This window comes from Clavelina lepadiformis, chromosome 8 (assembly GCF_947623445.1).
Source record: "Clavelina lepadiformis chromosome 8, kaClaLepa1.1, whole genome shotgun sequence".
Classification (NCBI taxonomy): domain Eukaryota; kingdom Metazoa; phylum Chordata; class Ascidiacea; order Aplousobranchia; family Clavelinidae; genus Clavelina; species Clavelina lepadiformis.
The window spans coordinates 5,678,905-5,699,979 of record NC_135247.1 but is presented as its reverse complement, the minus strand read 5'-3'; the positions used below and the strand labels follow the sequence as shown (position 1 = coordinate 5,699,979).

At 36.9% G+C, this 21,075-nt stretch overlaps 3 protein-coding genes across 16 annotated transcripts in view; 1 reads left to right on the top strand and 2 right to left on the bottom strand.

Moving 5' to 3' along the window:
• The first annotated feature begins 49 nt into the window (after positions 1 to 49).
• Positions 50 to 11,210, top strand: LOC143468233 (cholesterol 7-desaturase nvd 2-like). Of its 8 annotated transcripts, XM_076965302.1 has the most exons (14): positions 60 to 460; positions 715 to 909; positions 1,603 to 1,703; positions 3,265 to 3,456; positions 3,713 to 3,885; positions 4,063 to 4,185; positions 4,854 to 4,982; positions 5,108 to 5,281; positions 5,476 to 6,787; positions 6,897 to 6,990; positions 8,290 to 8,544; positions 8,777 to 8,866; positions 8,999 to 10,351; positions 10,490 to 11,210. In XM_076965302.1, the coding sequence occupies exons 1-9, from the start codon at positions 375 to 377 to the stop codon at positions 5,659 to 5,661; spliced, it is 1,359 nt and encodes a 452-aa protein (XP_076821417.1). In that variant the 5' UTR covers positions 60 to 374; the 3' UTR covers positions 5,662 to 6,787; positions 6,897 to 6,990; positions 8,290 to 8,544; positions 8,777 to 8,866; positions 8,999 to 10,351; positions 10,490 to 11,210. The 8 variants fall into 8 exon arrangements, with proteins under 8 accessions (XP_076821419.1, XP_076821417.1, XP_076821416.1 ...); XM_076965301.1 differs by having other exon boundaries at positions 6,897 to 8,544; XM_076965300.1 differs by having other exon boundaries at positions 5,476 to 6,990.
• LOC143468232 (uncharacterized) overlaps positions 6,259 to 21,075 on the bottom strand; it is a 27,018-nt gene continuing 12,201 nt past the window's right edge. For 2 of the 7 annotated variants that reach the window (XM_076965289.1, XM_076965295.1), the window contains 24 exons: positions 16,850 to 16,923; positions 16,645 to 16,775; positions 16,423 to 16,544; positions 16,191 to 16,281; positions 15,948 to 16,122; positions 15,542 to 15,655; positions 15,236 to 15,435; positions 14,968 to 15,085; positions 14,560 to 14,714; positions 14,068 to 14,276; positions 13,683 to 13,839; positions 13,365 to 13,497; positions 11,563 to 11,715; positions 11,310 to 11,461; positions 10,547 to 10,787; positions 10,261 to 10,428; positions 9,853 to 10,197; positions 9,570 to 9,725; positions 9,413 to 9,492; positions 8,983 to 9,236; positions 8,793 to 8,890; positions 8,311 to 8,530; positions 8,021 to 8,239; positions 6,259 to 7,865 (listed from right to left, as the gene is read on the bottom strand). In XM_076965289.1, coding sequence (XP_076821404.1) covers positions 7,705 to 7,865; positions 8,021 to 8,239; positions 8,311 to 8,530; positions 8,793 to 8,890; positions 8,983 to 9,236; positions 9,413 to 9,492; positions 9,570 to 9,725; positions 9,853 to 10,197; positions 10,261 to 10,428; positions 10,547 to 10,787; positions 11,310 to 11,461; positions 11,563 to 11,715; positions 13,365 to 13,497; positions 13,683 to 13,839; positions 14,068 to 14,276; positions 14,560 to 14,714; positions 14,968 to 15,085; positions 15,236 to 15,435; positions 15,542 to 15,655; positions 15,948 to 16,122; positions 16,191 to 16,281; positions 16,423 to 16,544; positions 16,645 to 16,775; positions 16,850 to 16,923 — 3,926 coding nt within the window. In that variant the 3' untranslated portion in view covers positions 6,259 to 7,704. Of the gene's footprint in view, positions 7,866 to 8,020; positions 8,240 to 8,310; positions 8,531 to 8,792; positions 8,891 to 8,982; positions 9,237 to 9,372; positions 9,493 to 9,537; positions 9,726 to 9,852; positions 10,198 to 10,260; positions 10,429 to 10,546; positions 10,788 to 11,309; positions 11,462 to 11,562; positions 11,716 to 13,364; positions 13,498 to 13,682; positions 13,840 to 14,067; positions 14,277 to 14,559; positions 14,715 to 14,967; positions 15,086 to 15,235; positions 15,436 to 15,541; positions 15,656 to 15,947; positions 16,123 to 16,190; positions 16,282 to 16,422; positions 16,545 to 16,644; positions 16,776 to 16,849; positions 16,924 to 21,075 lie in introns of those variants that run through there. The other 5 variants (XM_076965294.1, XM_076965293.1, XM_076965290.1 and 2 more) reach the window with 5 other exon arrangements.
• LOC143468235 (myosin light chain kinase 2, skeletal/cardiac muscle-like) overlaps positions 17,411 to 21,075 on the bottom strand; it is a 9,066-nt gene continuing 5,401 nt past the window's right edge. The window contains exons 4-8 of the mRNA XM_076965305.1: positions 20,546 to 20,687; positions 20,178 to 20,380; positions 18,583 to 18,735; positions 18,136 to 18,274; positions 17,411 to 17,748 (exon numbers count right to left, since the gene is read on the bottom strand). Coding sequence (XP_076821420.1) covers positions 17,644 to 17,748; positions 18,136 to 18,274; positions 18,583 to 18,735; positions 20,178 to 20,380; positions 20,546 to 20,687 — 742 coding nt within the window. The 3' untranslated portion in view covers positions 17,411 to 17,643. The remainder of the gene's footprint in view (positions 17,749 to 18,135; positions 18,275 to 18,582; positions 18,736 to 20,177; positions 20,381 to 20,545; positions 20,688 to 21,075) is intronic.

Sequence of the window (21,075 nt, the reverse complement as noted above, 5' to 3'; positions counted from 1 at the left end):
TAGATGTGTAAGGATGTAGATTCGTGAATGAATTATACTGTTTGCTTGTCTATTACAGAAATTGACGATGTCTTTTAGGGCGAAATATATATTTCTAAGACATGAACTCTTTGATAGATTCAAGAAATTAGTTGAATATCTTTCTATATATTTCAATTGTGAGTCCATGAACTGCATGCTTGCAGACGAATGACAAATGTCAAACTTATAAGAGCGAAAGATTATTTTTAATATCAACAGTGCGCTGACTAAAAATTCACTTTGAGGTTGTTACTTTTTGGCTTTTGCAGAAGGAAAAACTTAATTTCTTTTATTTATCTGTTAATATCAATATTTTTTGATTGTTTTTTTTCGGAATTTTTTTACGAAAGAATATGATTACGTCGTACTTGATTGCTTCTGTGGGAACTGCATTCTGCTCACCAAACCTGTTGTCTTGGTTGGGTTTCATTGCTGACGAGTAAGCAAAGCGATATCTCTCATTATTTTATTTAAAATAAAAATAACTGTAGGCAAATTGTGATGTGTTCATAGCGAATAATTGTTTCTGATTGGATCTGCGATTATGCAAATTTTAGTATTCTCGTCAAAACAATGTGCGAGACGTTCACGTTCGGTTAGAATATATTCGATCACTATAGCTGTTTAGAAAATGCAACTGAAAAGGCTGAGGTTACCCAGCTAACCGAAGACCTAACTATTATCTTTTCACAGATCAAGTGCTACAAATGTGGCATGCGTGCTGTTCAATGTACTAGCAGCAATTTTGACCGTGTGGCTTACGACAAAGATTTATCGGATTTTATTTTCGCCACTGGATCTATATAGAGGTGCAAATTCAGTTGGTTACGTTCATCACGATTCCAGAATCCCGAAAGCGCAAGCTGTAAAAGATGCTCAAAAACGAAAGTAGGTTTTTTGTATTACAAAGAGAGAAATTTAAACCTCACTTGAGTCTTCATTTAACGCAAAAATTAATGCATTTTCTCCTTCAGAAAAGTATCTGTTATTTCATCTACATTGAATGTATTTTTAAACATTTTTCATGTACTTTTTTAATTATGTTTTGCGGTGTTTTGCTTAATCACTTTTAAATAACCGAGAAAATATGAACTGTTGGAACAATTAGTCAGCATTAAATCATTAAGTCGTACGGCATTTATCTCGACTCGATTTGGGTGAATGACGTCATAATCTTTCTTTTTGAGAAGACGCTTGGACGTTTTCTCCAGTGTCTATCCACATACGGGTTAAATTTTGATAGTTATTATCGATATTTTGGCTGAATACGCTGAAGCTTTGTTTTTAAAACTTTTTGAAGTATGTTGTTGGCGTCAGACTTCTGCGTTAAACGCGCGACACGCTTTATCAGGTCTTTACTACTTTCCGCGGTAAAAGTTTTTGCCATAATCCAATTGTTCAAAAAGGCTACGTTGGTCGTTTCACGATCCTACTAATTAATTTTTCAAGGCTAGGTAAAATCAGTATCGTCTACAGATGAATATTACTGCATATTACTCTTACCTTTTAAACTAAATTCAAAACTCGCAAATTCATCTTTTCATCTGTTCGATACCTTACAAATGAATACATTTGCTTTAGAAAAATCGGAAATTCTCCTCCTGTTTTTCCCAATGGATGGTTCAGGGTTCTCGATTCACGATCCCTGGAAAAGGGAAGAGTGAAGAGCGTTTACGTTTTCGGTAAGTGAAGATCTCGTAATTCTAAAGTTTGCCTTTGTGTTTGCAATTTTTAAGACGAGATTCAAGAAAACGTCATAGACCATAACAAAAACTAGTATTTATTGCAGCAATGAGAACGACAAAAAGTTTAACGACTAAGTTTGCTTGCGGTTGTGGCTTAAACTCTTCAGATCAATTTCAGTCCAAAAACAAATGTCAGCTGAACGTATAAATGGCACTATATTAGATTAGTCCGAACATGCGCTTTCGTTATTTCCTTTATACTGTATGTGCTTGCTCTTGCATGTACGGTTCATTACAAATTATAAGACATTTTAGCAAAATAATGACCGCTTAGTTTATGCGGCAACCTGTTTGCTTTGCCAAGCAATGCGTTCGGCAATAGTTGGACAAGGTTTGCAAAGAAAAGCAAAGAATAAAAAGTATTAGTAAATCTTTTCGGAATGTATTCATGAGCGTATAATAAGGTCCGAATTATACAGGTGCAGCAAATGATAAGAGGTTTTACGTCAATGTTAAAGCAAACGTGTTCTTATGACGTTTTTAAATGTTGCTTATCTTAAACTCAAACACTCTTCAAGACAACCTGTCTCTATAAGTATACGATATTACTCTTTCCGCGACATGACAAAGAAAATAGTTCTAGTCTTCAATGTGTACTGCTCGTCTTGACATTCGTCACGATAATACATCACAGTTGTTCTTATATAATATATATAATTCTTTGGGTAGCATAGCTCTAAACTTCCCCGAAAATAAAATTGTATAACCGATCCATAAATTTAACTAGCTCTGTAATGTCAGGCTAAATCACCTGCTATGCCGCCGGCAACTTTTGCATAATGGGCTAAATTCTGTTCTGGTGTCGTTTTGTAATATACGTGAAACCATCAAACAACACTTTCCCGAAAACCGCTTGTATTAATATCATCAAATGAATATGATCAACATGGGAACAACCTAAACACATTGGAAAGAGACCATCAATGGATGGTGGAATACGACCAAGAAAAAATTTAGTTAAGGAAAGAAATGCGAAAACGTAGCAAACTTTTTAAATGGCTTGTGTTAATTTCGGATTCTCGTGTAGTTTTGCTGTTTATGAAAACATCGTGTAACTCTCTCCATCACAACTCTTTAAATTTCCAGTTTTAAGCAATTGTCGTGTGAAAATATGTTTTAGCAGACATTACCCTTCCACCAAAAAATGCACTTTATTTTCTAACAATGATTAAATATTTTGCTAAAACCAATTTGGCGCGTTCCTTTTTTGATTTCTTCCCAGGAAGTCATGACTAACGTTAAAGTTATTCGATTTTTGGAAAGATCTATGTTTAGCCTAAAAAATCCTGTCCACAACGCTTTCTTGCATTCAACCGTGTCCTCTAAGCTGTTGATTGTTGAGATTGACTTCTAATACCGTCCCATGACCATATAGCTTCAAGGCATAGCCTTGCAATTAATCACCTTCAATGTGTTCTATGTAAATTTCAAGTTGTGACCAACTACTCGAAATTCACATGGCGTGAAAATCGTAGTAAACAAGTCGTTTCCTTTGTAGAGACGCAGTTGGCGGTGTTCCGTAATAAAAGAGGAACTGTGCGAATTGTTGACGCCTACTGTCCCCATTTGGGAGCCAACTTGGCGGTCGGTGGAAAAGTTGTAAATTCTGATTGTTTGGAATGTCCATTTCACGGGTGGAAATTTAGCGGAGAAACCGGGAAACTTGTGGACGTCCCTTATTCACAAAAAGGTGAATGCTGGATTGGTATATTCATGTTACGTTTTATGTCATGTTAGATTGTGGACAACAAGAACGTTTAACCAAAATAATAACGGTGATTTTAATCAGTCTAAACTCAGTTTATGGAAAAATATTCTATTTGTAATTCCTGTCTAACGTAATGTTTTAAAGAAACTTTAAAGTTAAAAGGTAATTTTACGTTTAATTTTATAGGACTTCAAATTTCCCACTAAACGACCATACACATTTCTGTCTATTTCTCTAGTTCCAAGTTTTGTTTCCATTTCTACGTGGCCATGTTGCGAGGTGAACGGATTTATTTACATTTGGCACCATTGCGACAAGGCGGAGCCACAGTGGAGAGTTCCAGAGGCAGAGTTACTAAAAGACTTCAAATATGTCGGAAGGACGGAGCATATTGTGCACGCTCACATACAAGTATGTATAATTAATTAATTGAAGACGATAATGCCTAATATATGCTTATTAGCCTATAACCGTATATTGCTGCAGGGTATGATTTACATATAACTTGAGTTTACGTTTCATCTGCTACTAGCTGGTCTCAAGGTCAGTAACCGCTCGAGATCTTTAACCGGTTGTTATGCTTCTTAGGACATACCGGAGAACGGCGCGGATTCTGCCCATCTGTCACACCTTCACAAACCAGTGATTGGTAGCGATGTAGAACAGACCAACGACTCCTTTCTCAACTACTTAATAAGACATGGAATTCAGGTACGGTATGCATGGGAGTGCAGGCGAGTTTGTTTCGCCGTGATTCGGAAACCAACTTGGGCATTTCATGCAATGAAAAGATTTGGAAGTATTTTCCATTTGTTTACGCTTGAAGCAATCGAAACTTTAAACAAGGAAGTATGGGTAGCCCTCCGCTACGTACACATCCGCTCAAGTTAGCATTCCGAAAAAGTGCACAAAATTTGTCATAAGATTTAGAGCATTGGTCATAAAAGATATTGAAAATTTACCTTTGCCTAAAATCACGCAAACAAAAATTGCCCATTGTTCTTTCTGTACCTTAAAAATTGTATTATTAGTAGCCTAAAACATTATAGCCTATATCAGGCAACATGCATAGTAATTGTAATGGAATATTTACTCTTCAAGTGAGAGCGCGCAAATTTACCTACACACCGAAAATTTGGAATAATCCCGTATGATATAAAAAAGGAGAGTAAAATTAATATTTGTGAATAATTCCAACAGTTTTGTTAATTCTGGCCTTTCAAGTAACTTTACTGCCATTTTTAAGTAACTCCAGCAGAACAATAACCGTGTTAACAACTTCTAAGTACTTACTTACGATATAAATTTGCGGTAGCCGCTCGAATATGTCGCCTATATAACTGGGAGATTATTAAGGCTAACCGCCATTTTAATTTTAGGCAGCTTGGAGACCTTTGACCAATCCATCAGAGTGCCATTTGGCGACCATGAAAATACAAGATGACGTTCAACTTCACATTTTCAATTACGAAATCCCCTTGGTTCGTTTAAAGTTTAGAATCACGCAGGTACGGCACTTTAGTTCCTCCTCAAACGACATTACGGCTGCAGCGCGTTACATTGAAATAATTTTTTAAATATTTTAAATTCAACGATATTAGCAATCAAAATTAGTTTTAGACTATTAACTTAGATCGGGGCCGGAGCGGTACATATCTACGTTGAAACGCCAATTTTCACCGGACTAATGTTACAAAACGTCACGCCGATCGAGCCTTTGCAGCAAAGCCTAACTCATTCATTTTACATATCTCCCTGGATACCGACTTGTATCGCGAAAGCCTTTTACCTTCTGGAAACGACCCAGGTTGGTTATGGTTCAAATGGCGACATGGGTGTTTTATTGCCACGAGAGTTAATACTGTTGTCAAAGCTGTTGTGTTATCCTGCTCATGACAGCATTATACATGAGAAAAAGTGGTTGTGGTGGTTGACGGTCAGCAGTGGTATTTCTGGATAAGGAGAAAATCCCTATTTAATGATGTTTTTCTGCGTAAACAGATCGAACGGGACATCTTAATGTGGAATAACAAAACCTACCTCAAGAAGCCAGTCTTAATGAAAGAGGAATCTGCTTTGGCGAAACACAGACGTTGGTATCAACAGTTTTACTCAGAAAACAGTCCCCGGCTCGATGACCAAGGAAATCTTTTTTATCCCAACAAAGCTGACGTCACTGATTGGTGATAAAAACGTAGTTACATAGATGAAGGCCACTGTTAAATTTTCATGTATTTATTTGTAAGAAGAATCGAGTTTTTCACGCTCGGGGATTGTCAACCAGCGGTAACGAAATAAATCGAGGAATTACGGCCGTATATGCTTACCTTTGTTACGGTAATTGCAGCGTGTAATCGTTTTTTTATTGCGCCGTTTAAATTCAACGTCTTGGACATCGTTCCTAGTTGACACTTTTATCAAGCAGACTTTTCAGTAAAGTTTTACTTAAGGTCACCAAAAGTAACTGCTCTATTGGTAGGTAGAAGATTTTCTGTTTATATTTATATTAGATGTTAAAAATTAGAGAACCATTAAATTAATGCTTATTATGTATATTACAGTATTTATAACTTTAAGATAGTTTGTAAGTGTATATTTGCTATTATTTTAATGGTATGTTCTGTTGGCAGATGTTTTTTTGCATACCATGTAAATGCTTTTCTACCGTATAATGTATGTAAGTTAAATGAAAAATAACCTATCTTTGTTGCAGCAGCAAAACTATTTTTTAAATAACATTTGTGCAACCCATAAAGTTTATTTACAAAGACTCAATCGATGTAATAAATTGCTGTACGAATATTTATTACTCACATTGTCAGTCAAGCATGGACAATAGCTGTTAACCACTTCCCCTACAGCGTTCTGTACTAACCACATATACCGACCACTTTTCCACTTAAAGCATGCAAGCGTTCTATGTGGCGAATTTTGCGTAAATAAAACAAAGTGAATTTTTTACCAACAGATTACGTTTTGAGAAAGGTATTGTAAAAAGCTGAGTTAAAAGAAAAACACCAACAGCAGTTGTTCTAAAATGAGGATCATGTCCAAAAACAAGTTGATTTCTATTTAAAGAACAGTTGTCACTAAGCATGCCGGAGAAAGAATTTTTTAAAGATATGTAGTACATGGAGCTATTGCCGAAGATGCGTGGCATGTTTACTGCAAATTATGACGGAGGTGGTGGCGGTTATGAATGACGTCATAATCAAAAATCAATATGCTTGATGGTTGTCGTTTGAATCTAGTATGATAATGAATTGGTGGTATAGGCTAGCTAAGGCGTTTTGGATGAAATACAACTTTACAGGTAGGTAATTAGTACCAGATGATGTTTACTTTCAGCATACAAATAGCTCGGGTTACAGTAGCTAACATGTACTTGTATGCATTTGTGTCCTTACGGTATGTATCGAAAGGCTTCCGGACTAGGCAAGCGCCAACGGCGAAGACTGGACTGAGTTGTTATAGCTTAGCATCTATTTTCATCACCATATTGTATATACAACAATGGTAAGTCAATTTAAACATAAGTCCTAATTAACGCGACATATTTCTGCTGGGCTACGTCCGTTTAAATTCTTTCAATCACTCCCAAGTATTTATCGTTTTCCACACGAAACATTCTAAAATCTACAGTAATTATGTGTCATCGAAACGCCAGCGTTAAGCACATTGTTATTACCTTGTGAAGTCAAAATTGCCGCTCGATATGTCAAAATTTAGGCCACAATTGTGCTTTTGCAACATATTTTTGGTAATACCTTAACCACAACATATTTTTCACAAATTCTTTTTCCGGTAAACTTACTGACTACTACTATTTTTTTACATGAAGGTTTCAATTAACAATTAGTTTTGGCGATATAATTAGGTTTAGATTTAATTTAGTTGGATTATTAACATTTAAGCGGGACGAAACGGTACGATGTACAATTTTTGCCGGTGCTATAGACACTGTTTAAATAAAACTTTACATCTACAGTATAATAACAAAAGATGAAAAACTGAAACAATGTGTCTAGAAAAGGCAGAAAACAGGGTTTAACAGAATACAACTGAGGAAACTGTTGAGATTATAAAATGCGCCCAAAACCGTTTCGAATATGAAAATTAATTTTAGATGACATTCAGTAACAGCATCAAGCTTGAATCCAAAAACAAACAACTTAAACTTGTTACGCCAAAATCGTGAGTTGACGCTATGCCAAGTAAACAGATGGCCTACTATGTGAGCTTAATGCCTTCCGAAGGTTGGCTGCAGCAGCTTCGGCTAACGCTGTTGTATGCAGTCAACCGAAATCGGTAGGTAGAACCTCGTTTAAGTTCATTGGCATGATACGATGTACCCCGAAGCCCACTTTCAACTTCAATCCATTTCATATCCCCTAAAGGCAATTACATAACAAAGGTCACGGTCTAGTAATTACTAAGTACTGTATACGGTTAAAAAGCTGCGTCATTTGTGGCCAAAGCTACGGAAAGAATTTACAGTGTCCACCTATTTAAACAAACTGGTACGAAAGTAAGGATAAATACATACAAAAGCAATTAATGAAAGTCAAGTTTAGCCAGCGCCTTTTCGCTTGCGGTTTGACCTTACTCATGTCGCTCAAGCTGCTTGTACTTTGTTTTGAGAAAAGTAAGTTTCTATTTTCGGAAGATTGTTTCTGCAAAGGTCGATCCACAGACACACTTTTCTTTTTAAACTTGCATGGATCCAAAGGGTTTGTCGTGAATTCCTCCAGACCAACAGGCGTGACTGCAGTGGTGGAAACATAAAGTGTACTTAATTATCTGATAATGCAACAGATCAAAGCAGCAAGCATTCACCTTGCTTGATGGATGGAGCGCGTCTCATCAAAGCGCCAGCAGTAAGAGCTTCGTCGTCCAACGTTTGCTGCTGACGTTTTTCCGCAAGTGGACCTCTCAGGCCGCATGCTTTTGTCTTGATTGGTCGAAGACAAGACTCAGCAGAAGAACCACGCTGCATCTGAATTCGTCTCCTGGCTGTTGCCGAGAGTGCGTTTAACCCGGTCACTGGCTCTCGATTCTGAACATACTTAGGTAAATTAAGCAAACATTTATAGATACATGAAGAGGCTGGAGTACTACTAATATGCTTTCGTAAGATACTTTCCGCTTATCACTTTTCCACCAAGTATTTTTAGTAATGTAGTGATTAACCACTGACATTTCACTGACTATTTTATATTTTTGGTGCGTTGAGCAAAAAACGAAATGAGTTTTTAGAAATTGTTTCTAATAAAATGTTTGTTAACTAGCAAAACTATTATAGGTAGAGACGTGCAAACCTTAACCTCTAAGGATGGGGTTTTCTGGAACAAACTGCTTTTTTCCGTTGATTCATCCACTTTTTGTTGTGCAGGTGTAGTTTTAAACTTTTCTTCAACTAAAAAGAGACAATGCATTGTATGGAGATTTATATCCGTGAATACTTTTAAGTATCAGCAGCATTACCCACCGAACGTTTGAAATACTCACTTGAAATGCGTTCCAGGTCAAGAGAGCCACCCTTCTTCAAAATGCCTTTTCTCGGCTTCTTGCTTCCTTGTGCGCTCGGGGTATAATGGGGAGAACCTTGAGGGCTTGCGCTGCTCAAAGAACGATGGTGGATGCAGCATCTGGTGGAGGAGTGCGCATCCGAAACCTCACCTCTGGTGGAATTCTCGTCTGCGCTCTCTTCGGAGGAACTTAATGGAACATCATATGATCTCTGCCGAGGACTGCCAGGACCACTATAAAAGAGTAAAAATGAACTGTTTAATGGCCTATGTCTATGAAGTAGTATGAAGTTAGTAGCTTTAGTACTAGTAGGACAAAATAGTAGCTTTATTTGCTTGATGAAATAAACTTTAATAAAGTATTAATTACTTGTTGTATGTAAATTTATACGTTAATAAGAACAGTTTACACTTTTCTTCTTCGTTTGGTTTCCTCTTTTTTTCTCAGGTTGTCTTGAATATTACAAACATGAGCGGAACAGGGAAGATTCTGTAGAAAACAACGAAAGACCTCGTAAATAAAGTGAAAACCAACCTTGTCAACAAGAGTGGCGTCAACAAGCTTGCCTTTGATATTGCCATTTCTGACGCTCGACAACTGTGTGCTTTTGCAAAAAGGTCAAAAGTTGTCAGCGCGGTTGGTCGGCTGTCGGCTTCACAGAGCCATTCGTAAGATTTTTCGTTTTCCGCTGGAGAAGAGTTGTATTCATCTTCAAAACTTACCTAAAATAAAAAATATCCTAAACGTTTAAGACGTTAAACAGCCGTTTTATAGCCTAACAAGATACATTTGTCCGCAAACTTAACCCAAAAATGGTGAAAGTTGAAATACGTAACGATTGAATTTTACTTTTTTGCCAATGTTGTGTAGTTTTGGTCTCAATCTTGTTGTTTTGTCAAAGCTTTTTTGTTTTCTACGTTTGGTTGGTTGCAGCGGCGGTTTACCCGATATTTCTTCATTGTAAAAACCAGACGATTCTGAGCAGCAAACATGCAGTAAGTATGAAACTTTGCGCGGTATAACATTTGCATGGCACGTACCGAGATTGATTGAATTTAGATGCAAGGGCCTCTCCAATGAATCATTCTTCCTTGATTTTTCAAATGCCATCCTCCTCTCATTAGCGGGACTAGTGGGAAGAGAATGAGGTTGCTCCTGCAGTAGTGGAGCATCACTACAATCTAATGAAGTCACCTAAAACGTTTTGTGCAACCTAAAGTTTACTAACTTTTGTAAGAAAGTATACAGGGTATTTACGTTTTTAGCAGCATCGAAAACGTTGCCAACATCTGAGTCGCTTGACGAAAAACTATCGTAATGAATCACGTGACGCGGGACACCCAATGAGGTAAGGTTATATTCTCCTTTCAATAAGGAAGAAATCGAACGGGTCATGAGCCTCGAACCGTCTGTGAGTAGTGACCTCTGACAATAACAGCAGACAAAAACAGGTCAGTCATCAAAGTTTGTATTTGTTTCTGACTAGGTAATTGCTTTGAAAACACGTTCGCTAAAGATAAGGCCACCAAAGTGGCCATACTACCTGCCCAGTCCGTGCCGACTGAAACACTCTAAGTCTCTCCGTGGACAGTTTCTGATCGTTATCGGTGGTTCTGGACTTCAGCCATGGATGACGGCGAGCGGAAGAAGCGGACATTCGATCGTCCTGATTCATCACCATCAGCTTCGTAATAAAGTCTTTACCCATCTGGCTCACTTTGTTGCAACCTTGGTGTTGAAAGTCCCAGCGGCCGTCACGCAAAAGTAACAGGGTGCTTTGATCTCTATGTGAAGACATCAAAAGGATTAAAGTAAATGAGGCCTTAAGGACAAAGGTGATGGAAGAAAACATTACAACAGACTAGGCCTGTCACGCGCCAGTCTAAACGAGTGCGTTGCGTCATCACTCATCACTGCCTCAGCATATCCGATGAGAAGCGGTCTTGATTTGGATTTAATTGGGCTACATCTGATTCAATAAGAGTTCTGCTTTGTTTAACGATAGACGATAGAGTATTAATTTAATCTCCTGGATGGACATATGTTATGACCATTTATTTGAAAAAAGTTAGTGGGTTTTTAAGTAGCACTCCACAAGCGAGATTATTTTTGTCGTTTACATTGTTTAAAATTTAAAATCAAAACTGAGTCATTACTTGGAAACCGTTAATATTAAAAAGCGCATTAAAAATACAAAATTACTCATTCATTGTCTGTTAATGTGGATTAAGTTAGTGAAGAAAACGGTGTCAATATTGCTGATTGCGAAGCCAGTTAAACTACTTGACAAATGTCGAAATTCTCACGTTTTTCCGGCGAACGGCGAAATACCCGTCAAAGCGATAAACGTCACCACTCCGACAGACCACATGTCGGTCAATGACGTCACCGGCCGCAGCATAACTATCTCTGGCGCAACAAAGTCGGGAATTCCCCTGTCACAGTAGACCACACTATCCTATACAATGATCAGATAAAAATATTATACGTTATTACCACAAGTGAAATATAAACGCCATACAGTATAGAACAAGTATTTGTAGAATAATTACAACTGACGTAATCGATTTCGACAGCGTTTCCGAAGTCGACGAGTTTCAGTTGATTCGAATTCACAACCATAATGTTTTCTGGTTTTACATCCAAATGAACAATTTTTCGTCCATGGATATAACAAAGAGCATCACTCAGCTGGTCCATGAAGAATGCGATCTGTCAACATTTCACGATATTAATAAATCTATAACAATTTGTTATAACATTTAATTTAACACTTATCTTCAAATAGAAGGTTTATCACAAGTTTTGCGATAGGATAGAAAATAAAACTATAGTATTGCGTGAATCAATTTAAACATATTCGAAATCTGGTATATCAAGCGCGGAGATGTCATGGAAAAAATGTTGTACCCGTACGTCAGCAATAAGGTATTTATAAAATTCGGATTACCCTTCGAAAAAAATAGCAACTGAAAAGCTGAGACAGAGATATTGTTGAAAAACTCCGGTTTTTTGAAAGAAACTTAACATTCTCTAAACTCTAACTTTGACACTGTCAAAAATTTTCTTTTAAAGATGATTTCATGGCACTACCAAACTATACATGTTTTAAAATAAATTTTATTTTACATCATTATCGTCAATATTTGATTGCATTTTAAGATTTTTAGCTTTTATAATTTATCTTTGTCAAAATAATGAGAGAAGAAATTCCCCAATGTAAAAGTTACATAACTTTTGGCATTTTAACGAATTAGGGAATTTCCCTTAGTTCCAGTCAGAATCAAGATACGGGCTATACTGTAGGGCAGTGGTTCTCAACCTTTCATGGTTCTTGGCCTCTTACAGTGACCCTCAAAATCCGTGGCCCAATGTTCATCAATAAAAAATGTAGATTGTTGATTGCCATTGGCACCAGCTGGAGAAACGCAGCCAAGGTATAGGACTAACAAACTCAATCCCAACGACGGAATTATCCGAACTCCGTAATAAAATCCCCGACTTAAATTTCTTCAATATACCATTGCCCACTTTAAATGAAACTCTTAAAATTATTCGAAACCTTTGCAATTATCGACAAGTTCTATTTCTAATCTGCTGCATTCTCTGGAGTGGTGGGATTAATTCCAGTATACAGTAGGTATATCGATGTGTAGGTGTACCGCAGAACTTTTTTAGCAAAACTCGCACAAGCACCTTCTATCATCCTGTTCACCAAGTAATTTATTTTCAATAAACATTTCCGAAGTGCTTAGAAATTATGGCATTTTAAAACTTTAAAAGTTTGATGATTTTCTATTCATTTGTCTTTGAAAGAACAAATGTGAAATTTAACATGAACGGTAGCGAATGATATGATCCGCTACTCAACGAAACAAAATAATTTTTCAAAATAAAGAATTTATAGACAAAAAAACACGAAAGCCCCACAATGAGCTCGAAACTTTTCCTAAAGTGTCCTAAGCCATGTGACTTATACAAATGCGTTTACATCTTTTTAGATTTAAATTGAAATTTCAAATTATTTTACAAAGTTTGAGAAAGATTGAGTAAGAACTTAGAGGATTTGTATCAGAAAGTACTAAGTACTTTTTGGACTTTGGTAAATTTCCAACAACATACTAATCACGTAATCATCACTTGCGACAACAGGCTTTATTCTTCTCAAGACACCCAACAACCATACAAAGTTTGAACAAATAATACCAAGGCTTAAAAAAGTTGTAGTGGACAAACGGAAGAAAGAAGAAGAATTTCAAAAGACAGAGGGAACAATATACCTGTTCGATTGTATAATTCTAAGACATAATTGTAACAACCTTAAGAAAATTCAATTCGTCTTGACATACAGTATAACTCACTTTACTTTCGCTGACGGTGCGGTCACATAAAAAGAAATCAAACAGTTCTTCTTTGCATAGTTCAATGATAATGACGGCGTGGTTTGACGTATAAAATGCGTCATGATACTTCGCGATATTGCTGTGGTTAGAACTGTCAATAAACGGAGAAGTTAACAGTATAATTAATACAGCACAGAAACATAGATAATGTACAGAGACATAGATAAAGCGCAAATTCAACACGAAACCGCTTCCCGAGTCAAACGGGGTCATGACGCAAAAGGTGCAAAACATCCTTATTCTTATCAGAACAAAGGTATCTGTTGAAAAACGAACCGTTTCAAGATTGCGATTTCATCATCCACAACTTTTTTTTCATGCTTCCCACAGCGGATGAATTTCCCAGCAAAGCGCCTGTCTGACTGGGCGCATGTCAGTGACTTGACCACCGCTCGAGTGCCTTTTCCAATGACGTCACCGAAGATGTACAGCTCTGCCGATAAGGAATGTTATCTCTCAAACTCGTCTACAACATGACGTAATGTACAGTATACGATATGATGGGTTACAATTAATAAACGCAAAAACAGATGGCGAAATTACATAAAACATAGGTGCAGGGGTGTTCTTTTTATAGTCTCTATCCCATTATCCTATCGCCATTTTCAGTGTAGTTTCTAAAACATGATCTTGCTTAGTTAAATAGTTATTAAACATATACCTCCCAAACGTGCTCCGGCTACGGTTTTTGTGAGTGCCTCAATAGCATCGTCATGCGGCTGGTAGAAACTAAGATCTGGATTTATTACTACCAGTTCAGCTTTACACATAGCGTTGCCTGCTGAATTTGAAGCTCTGCAGGAGTAAAGACCTTCGTCATTGAAACCAACCGAACTGATGCGCAAGTAATGATACTCGCCTTCGACGAACCTATGACAAAGTCAAACAAGAAATCACTTCGGCAATGATTATTTTGAGCTCATTTAACAATGTTTGTTTTACTTTTGTAGATGAATGTTGTGTTTATGGATTTAGATAGATTTTAGACACATAGCAACTAGACACACATCATTTAGCATAGCTTTTAGACACAATATAGGATACGTTATACCTAACTCTTAAAGAATATAGGTCTATGCGTTAAAAAGAAATCAGTGTGCACATGACTTGATGATTTCATCACGGATAGTTTAAAATTTACAGAAAAAAATACTTTTTCACGTTCTCTGACGACGTAAGTTCCTCGTTATCCTTCAACCAGGTAACAGTTGGGATAGGACTGCCAGAAACAGAGACGGAGAAAGAGGATGATGAACCCAATTCTGCGCGCACATCCGCCAAAATTACATCAAAATAAGGAGCTGTCGTCTGCCGAGTGAAAAAAAATTCATAAGAAATTATTAGAGAAAGCGCCAGGATTAAAGTATAGTAGTGAAAAAGTATTGAAGCGCTATAAGCTTGGCAAGAATAAAGTGGTATGCCTAACCTTTTTACTAACGTCTCCAAGTAGATAGCTATCTATATTTAGGGAACTATAGTCTAACTATAGTTAAGGAAACAAATGTTGTTGAATTTATTTTTCTGTACTTCTAATTTATATCTCAATATCCGCGATTCTTACAAGAGTAAGTTTTAGATGAGCAGTTGATAATATATTCCCGCATCTGTTCGAAGCAGCCACCGTGTATTCTCCTGCGTCGCTTGCTTGAGTTTCGTCAATGGTCAAGGTGCATTTTAAACTGGGTATTTATATTATATTGGTGATAAATTAATTATAAGTTAGGTACAGCATTGTTTTGTGGTTACACATTTTTTGTTGTTTTTAGCCACATTTCGTGTAGTGTAATTGATGAATCCTACATCTCTCTTTTGAAAAAACAAAAACTCACTGTCCTTTGTAGCTTTCCATATTTGGTGAAATTCGGTTTTGTTTCAATCTTTGTTTATGATTGGCTTTTTGAACCCGGTTAGTCAGGGCAATCCGGACTCCTTCTTTGTACCAAGAAACTGACGGAATTGGCGACCCACTCACGGAGCAAGAAAATATAACTTTCTGCGTTGACTTCGCCGTTATGTCCTGTAGTTTCTCCTGAAAATGTGTAACAGCTGTCAGTAGATATTGCTTCACATTTTGTCATTTGCAAAATTGTAGTTAATTGTGTTAGTATTTATTTTGAATGGTAAAATAAACATACTGTAAACGACGGTGGACTGACGGAACTTTTGTGATCATCTTCAACTAAAGGATGAGGAACCGGAGTTGCTTCTCCGCTGTTGGCTGTTTCCATATCGTCATTAGAGGATGCTTCCTAGCAACCAGAGTTGTAATAAGTCATTCATACATGATGACAAGTGTCAAATTATTTAGGCACAGAAATTCGAGTAAAGTCATTCATGACCTTGTTTCTATTCAAATCAAGTCATTTCTATAGTCAGTTGCACTGACTCGAGTTTATACAACTCTGCAAGGAAAATCACTTGCATCGGCAAAAATGTAAGAATATTTATATTATTATTTGTGATTCATTTCATAGTCATTAATAAGACCTTTTTCGTATATAGGGCCACGTTATCTTATTTACAAACATGTAATACCGTTACCTGCTGCAATGAGTTAAATGCCGTAATCTGAAACGTTTGTCCATTTTCTGCCTGGTTATGCATGTAATAATCTACAAATGGAGCGCCACCTGCTGGTTTGGGTACGAAGAGTTGATCTTCGTCACAAGTAGGCGCTCGCAAGCTGTGCCGGTTACTCGAGCGTAAAGTATTTTTGCTATTTCGGTAACGAAATTTGTTTAAGTAGACGTTATTGAAAAAAACAGGAGTTTAACTTTTCCTTACTCTGGAGAAAGGTAGTGCTCCGAATCCGGACTGAAAAAATCGTCCGGTGACATAAGCCCATCTTCATAAGGAGAAAAATAATCCAGAGTTGCTAAATTTAAAAGCAAAATCACTGAGTGTTGGCGGCAGTATAACTGGGATGGCATCAAATGTATAAAGCCTTGTTTGTTTCACGTCATGATTTTCTTGTTTCATTATTTCGTTAACTCAGAAATAAGAAAATAAAACCTACTCTCAGAGAAGGAGCCTTCCTCAGCGCTAAAATATGCGGCGGTGGAGACACTGCTGAAGGAGAGGATTGACCATCGTCGGTCTAAGGATGGCTTCGTGTCACTCGAGAAATTCTGTGTTTTGCTGTAAACGTCAAAGGTCACGAGGGACGATGCTATAGGGCTTTTGCCTTATCGGATATGAATAAATTTCAAGCTATTGTACAATGGACAACGAGTTCTACCTGTTTTCATCTATCATGTCCGCCGCAGAGATCCCATCTTCTTGCGAGGTGACCGGGGTTAGGGTCAACATGTCGCCACCCCAGTTGAGAAAATCACGTGACTTCACCCGCAAATAGTCAACGAGAGATAGCTGAAGTGAAAATTTACTTTTCAACATTCAAAGAAACTGGGCAACTACTGGATATTCAGTTTGAAAGAATGTACCTCGGTTTGGTATGGTTCAATGATATTGGAATCGCTAATTCCATTTCCTATGCAGGTATTGGCTTTACTGGTATCTGAAAAAAAGAATAAGAACAACATGAACTTAAAGACCGTCTATTTGGGTGCCTGATGATATTACTGAAAAGCATTTTAAATTTTTTGGTTGATATGTGCATATAGTCTGAAGTAACGGTCAAACAAAAAAGGTTTGAAGAAAAAATTTATTTAAGCCAGATCGACAAGTCAAAAAACAATAAAACTCATGCAAAAACAATAAGCACTTTGAAGATTTATTACAAATAATCAATATGTTTATAGAATAGATCTGATGATGACGCATCATTGCGAACACCTTAATTGAGGTTTTGATTAAGATCTGTTTTTCTGAAACATATTCAAAGACATAATCCACAATTGATAAAAACGGTATTTGCTAACAAAGAACAACCAAGTAAGCGCTATAATGCTTAGTTAATAAAGGCAATACTCAACTCATGGACAACGATAACAGAAATTTATGAAATAAGGGTAACTTTCAAGGATGACAGGTAATATCTTTGCTGTTAGCTTGCCCACATATTTCTATTGTCTTCAATGACTATCTTACTACATAAAAATTTGTAGGATTGTAAGAAAAAGAAAACGCTTCGATGTTGCTCTATACAAGAATAAAATACGACACAGTAGTTGACTTAAATGTAAGCACTAACAAATTCGAAACACTTAAATCTCGTCACAGAAAATTCTAAAAAGCATTGGAAGGCAAGTATTAGCCCCAGAAGATATCACTGTATTCATTTCGCGTTTAACTTGGACATGTTCTTAGTCAGATCATCAGAACTTTGTTTTTTGACTCCGGCTTGAAGTCTGTTCATTGCCCGAACAGCGTTGATTGACCTCTGCAAACAGTAAAACTTATATAATATCTGTCTTCAAAGTTGATCTTACAATGGTTCGTTTAAAGGCGTAAAATAATGTCAACTATTATATAAGATAACAAAGATATAGATACAGATATATCTGTACACTTCAAATTTGACCGTTTGCGCTTTAACAATAAACATTTTGGTTGATATAGCCTAAAACTGCGCGTGCATTTGAAAATTCCACGTATGTTCACAATTCCCAGACATTATTCGTAATCAAGCTAATAACTACAACTATAATTATATACAAACAGCAAATTACTTAGAATATCCGCACCAGAAAATAGTACATTCTTAAATTGTAAATAAGCAATAAAACAAAGTACAATAAAAACTTATTTTCCTATTGTAAGAGATTACCATCCACTTTCGCCTTGAAACAAACTTCTTGAGGTTAATAATGGCCACTGCCAAGCTCTTTCGATGAGCGTCGAGATTTTGTCGTGGCATCTCATAAAGCCACGGATGTTCAAGACATTCAAGGCAGGTCGGTCGGTGCCTAAAGTAATAGCAACTTAATCCCTATTTACCAAACAAGTCCAGAAAAGTTTCATTTAGCTTTCCTTGTTGCAACAGACGGGTGAGTAAATGGGATAAATTGCGTGTAAAAACGTGAATACGTCCGCCACTGTAATAAGGTTGGGTGGGCTAAGTGACGATATGACATGTTTTGATAAGCGTGAATTGTCAGTCTTTGAACTGAAACGTGTCGCGGACATTAACAGCTGTGTTTTTATATCAAGTCCAGTCTAACAATTACAATATTTGCTTAGCTACACCACAAACAATGCCGTAGCGGACACCAACCTCTCCTTTGGCTGAAGCAGCTTATGGATGAAGTCCTTCGCTTCTTGAGAGACCTCATCAAAGCATTCGTCATCAAAATCAATTTCGCCGGATGTGACGTTTGATAACGTTTCCTGCTCGTCGTCACCCATAAAGGGGGAAAGTCCCGATAACCTACAAAGAAATGAATAATTTTGTAATAATTAAGTAAAGTGGAGTGAGAAACAACCGATCGAAGTGTAAAATTTAACTTGTTGTAAAGTTTCAATACAAGCGTTCAAAAATGCCCAAGTGGTGTTGATTTAATAAATGACAGGGCTACACGTTTAATCAAAAGCGTGTATTCCATTTAAAACTTTCAGCGGTTGTCATTAATCAATGGCACAAGTTTTCAGAACGGCAATAAATGCAAACTAAATCTCGTTTTACGCAAGTGCAAGAATTCCATCAAAACAACGTTATCCGACTAACATCTCAAACACTTTGGGGTAAAAGGCCACAGAATGTCTATTGTAAGGAAGATAGCAAAAATTCTTCAAATTTAGAGGTCGTTCAGGTTTAAATATTATACCAGCGGCTCAAATTTTGTCGACGGCGAAAAATTGTAACAGACCGAAAGCAAATCTTTGAACCGCAACTTCGCTATTGGAAAAAGCATATTTATTAAGCCTTCTTCGCAAACGATAATTAAGCGTATTTGGAACGTGGTAGAACGCATTAGTCTTATGATTGCTTTCAAATTCATGATCTATTTCTTGCTTTGCGCCATGAATTCAGTTTACAATGAAAACTCAAGCGATTCTTTAATGAATTTTTTGTATGTAGAAGTTTATGATTGAATAAACAACAATTAAACGTGAAATAGTTTGACTGTTAATGGGGTTTGGAGAATGCCTTGATTATATTTATATTCGAGCCAATTTTGCCTATAAGCAGGAAATGAAAGGAGAATACTACCTCAAACAGTGCACAACAGAAGAAGGCAATCAATGTTCCTGAAAAAAAAAACCAAAAAAAACAAGACACTATTTGCATGTTCCTAATTTTGGTATCTCTTTGGTGCAAAATGTATACTAAAGATGTCGAAATACCCAAAATAGGAACCTCTGTCCTAAAAATAAGACAAAAATAAGGATGCAAGTGAAAATAAGGACAAACTTTAGAAATAAGGACGGTATGGCAACCCTGCCTATAAGTTACTATAACAAACTGTTTCAGTAATTTCAAACACACGTCTTTCAAACAAGCATTTTGTGTGCAGCCTCGCAGTTGTTATATGAATTCCGGTTAAGCTTAAAGTTATATTTGTAAAACAAGGACACAAAAATATGAAAGGTCAATAGAATAGGCCTCCTATAGGAAACACATGAGTTAACTACGACGTTTGTACAAGTATCCTGTGCCTATATGTTCATCACTGCCTGGCTTATTGCACACAAGAGACCGTTTTTAGCAATAAAAGGTTGCGACGAAAGGGTGCTTTAATGGCAGAAGTTGTTTTACCCAACTGCCAATGTATCAATATTGCAAGCCAAGCGAATGTACTTACAGTAGTAACACTGTCGTCTAGGTCTAGGTTATTTGAAAGAGATGCAGAATTCAAGACAGCGACTTACAAAACATAAGTAATCACTCCGATGCTCCACACGTCAGTTCCTTTTCCAAGGGGGTCAAAGTTCACAACTTCCGGTGCAACAAATTCAGGGGTTCCGAACATAATTTTCAGAGGCGTGTTAGGGGTGTATCTCCTGGCAAACCCAAAATCTATGATTTTGATCAAGTCCAAGTGATCTGGGCTAAGGCAAAGGATATTTTCCGGCTGGAAATATAAAACGTATAACGTCATAACTCATAACCTTACGTACAGATGTCATGAAAGACCTGTACGATATAAACGAGAACCTTGAATAATGCATTTCTGCGTATTTCGTTAATTTACCTAACAAATTCTATTATCATCTTAAAACATATATCAAAAACTTACCTTCAGGTCAAGGTGTAGGATATTGACTGAGTGCATGTAAGCAATTGCTTCGCATATTTGCCTTAAGTAGGTTACAGCGAGCTGCTCGGTCAAGTCAAATGAGTCGTCTGCTATTCGGTCGAAGAGTTCACCGCCAGTCACCCTTAGTAAAAAGACAAAAACATCCTCAATTAGCTCACAAATGTCATACGAAGGAAATAATTACATAGCGAAACGTATTAGCAGTGGCAGTATTGTCTTTTCTATTTTGGTTTTGTTTGTTTATTGGTAAAGCTGTTTGATTTTTTATTTTCAATTTGATTTGATAAACACATAAATGTATTGATTTATTACCATAAGTTTCAAACAACAAACGCTACCAAGTAAACAGCGTAAATTCCTTGGAGATCGAAATACTCTAAGAGGGTTTCCACCGAAAAAGCGATGCTGATTCTGATTAAAATAGTCAAATCTAAAAGGCGAATGTGAAAGTACTGGTATTGTACTGGTTATTTAAGACGGATCGATGAAGCAAGGTAAGACAAAAAAGC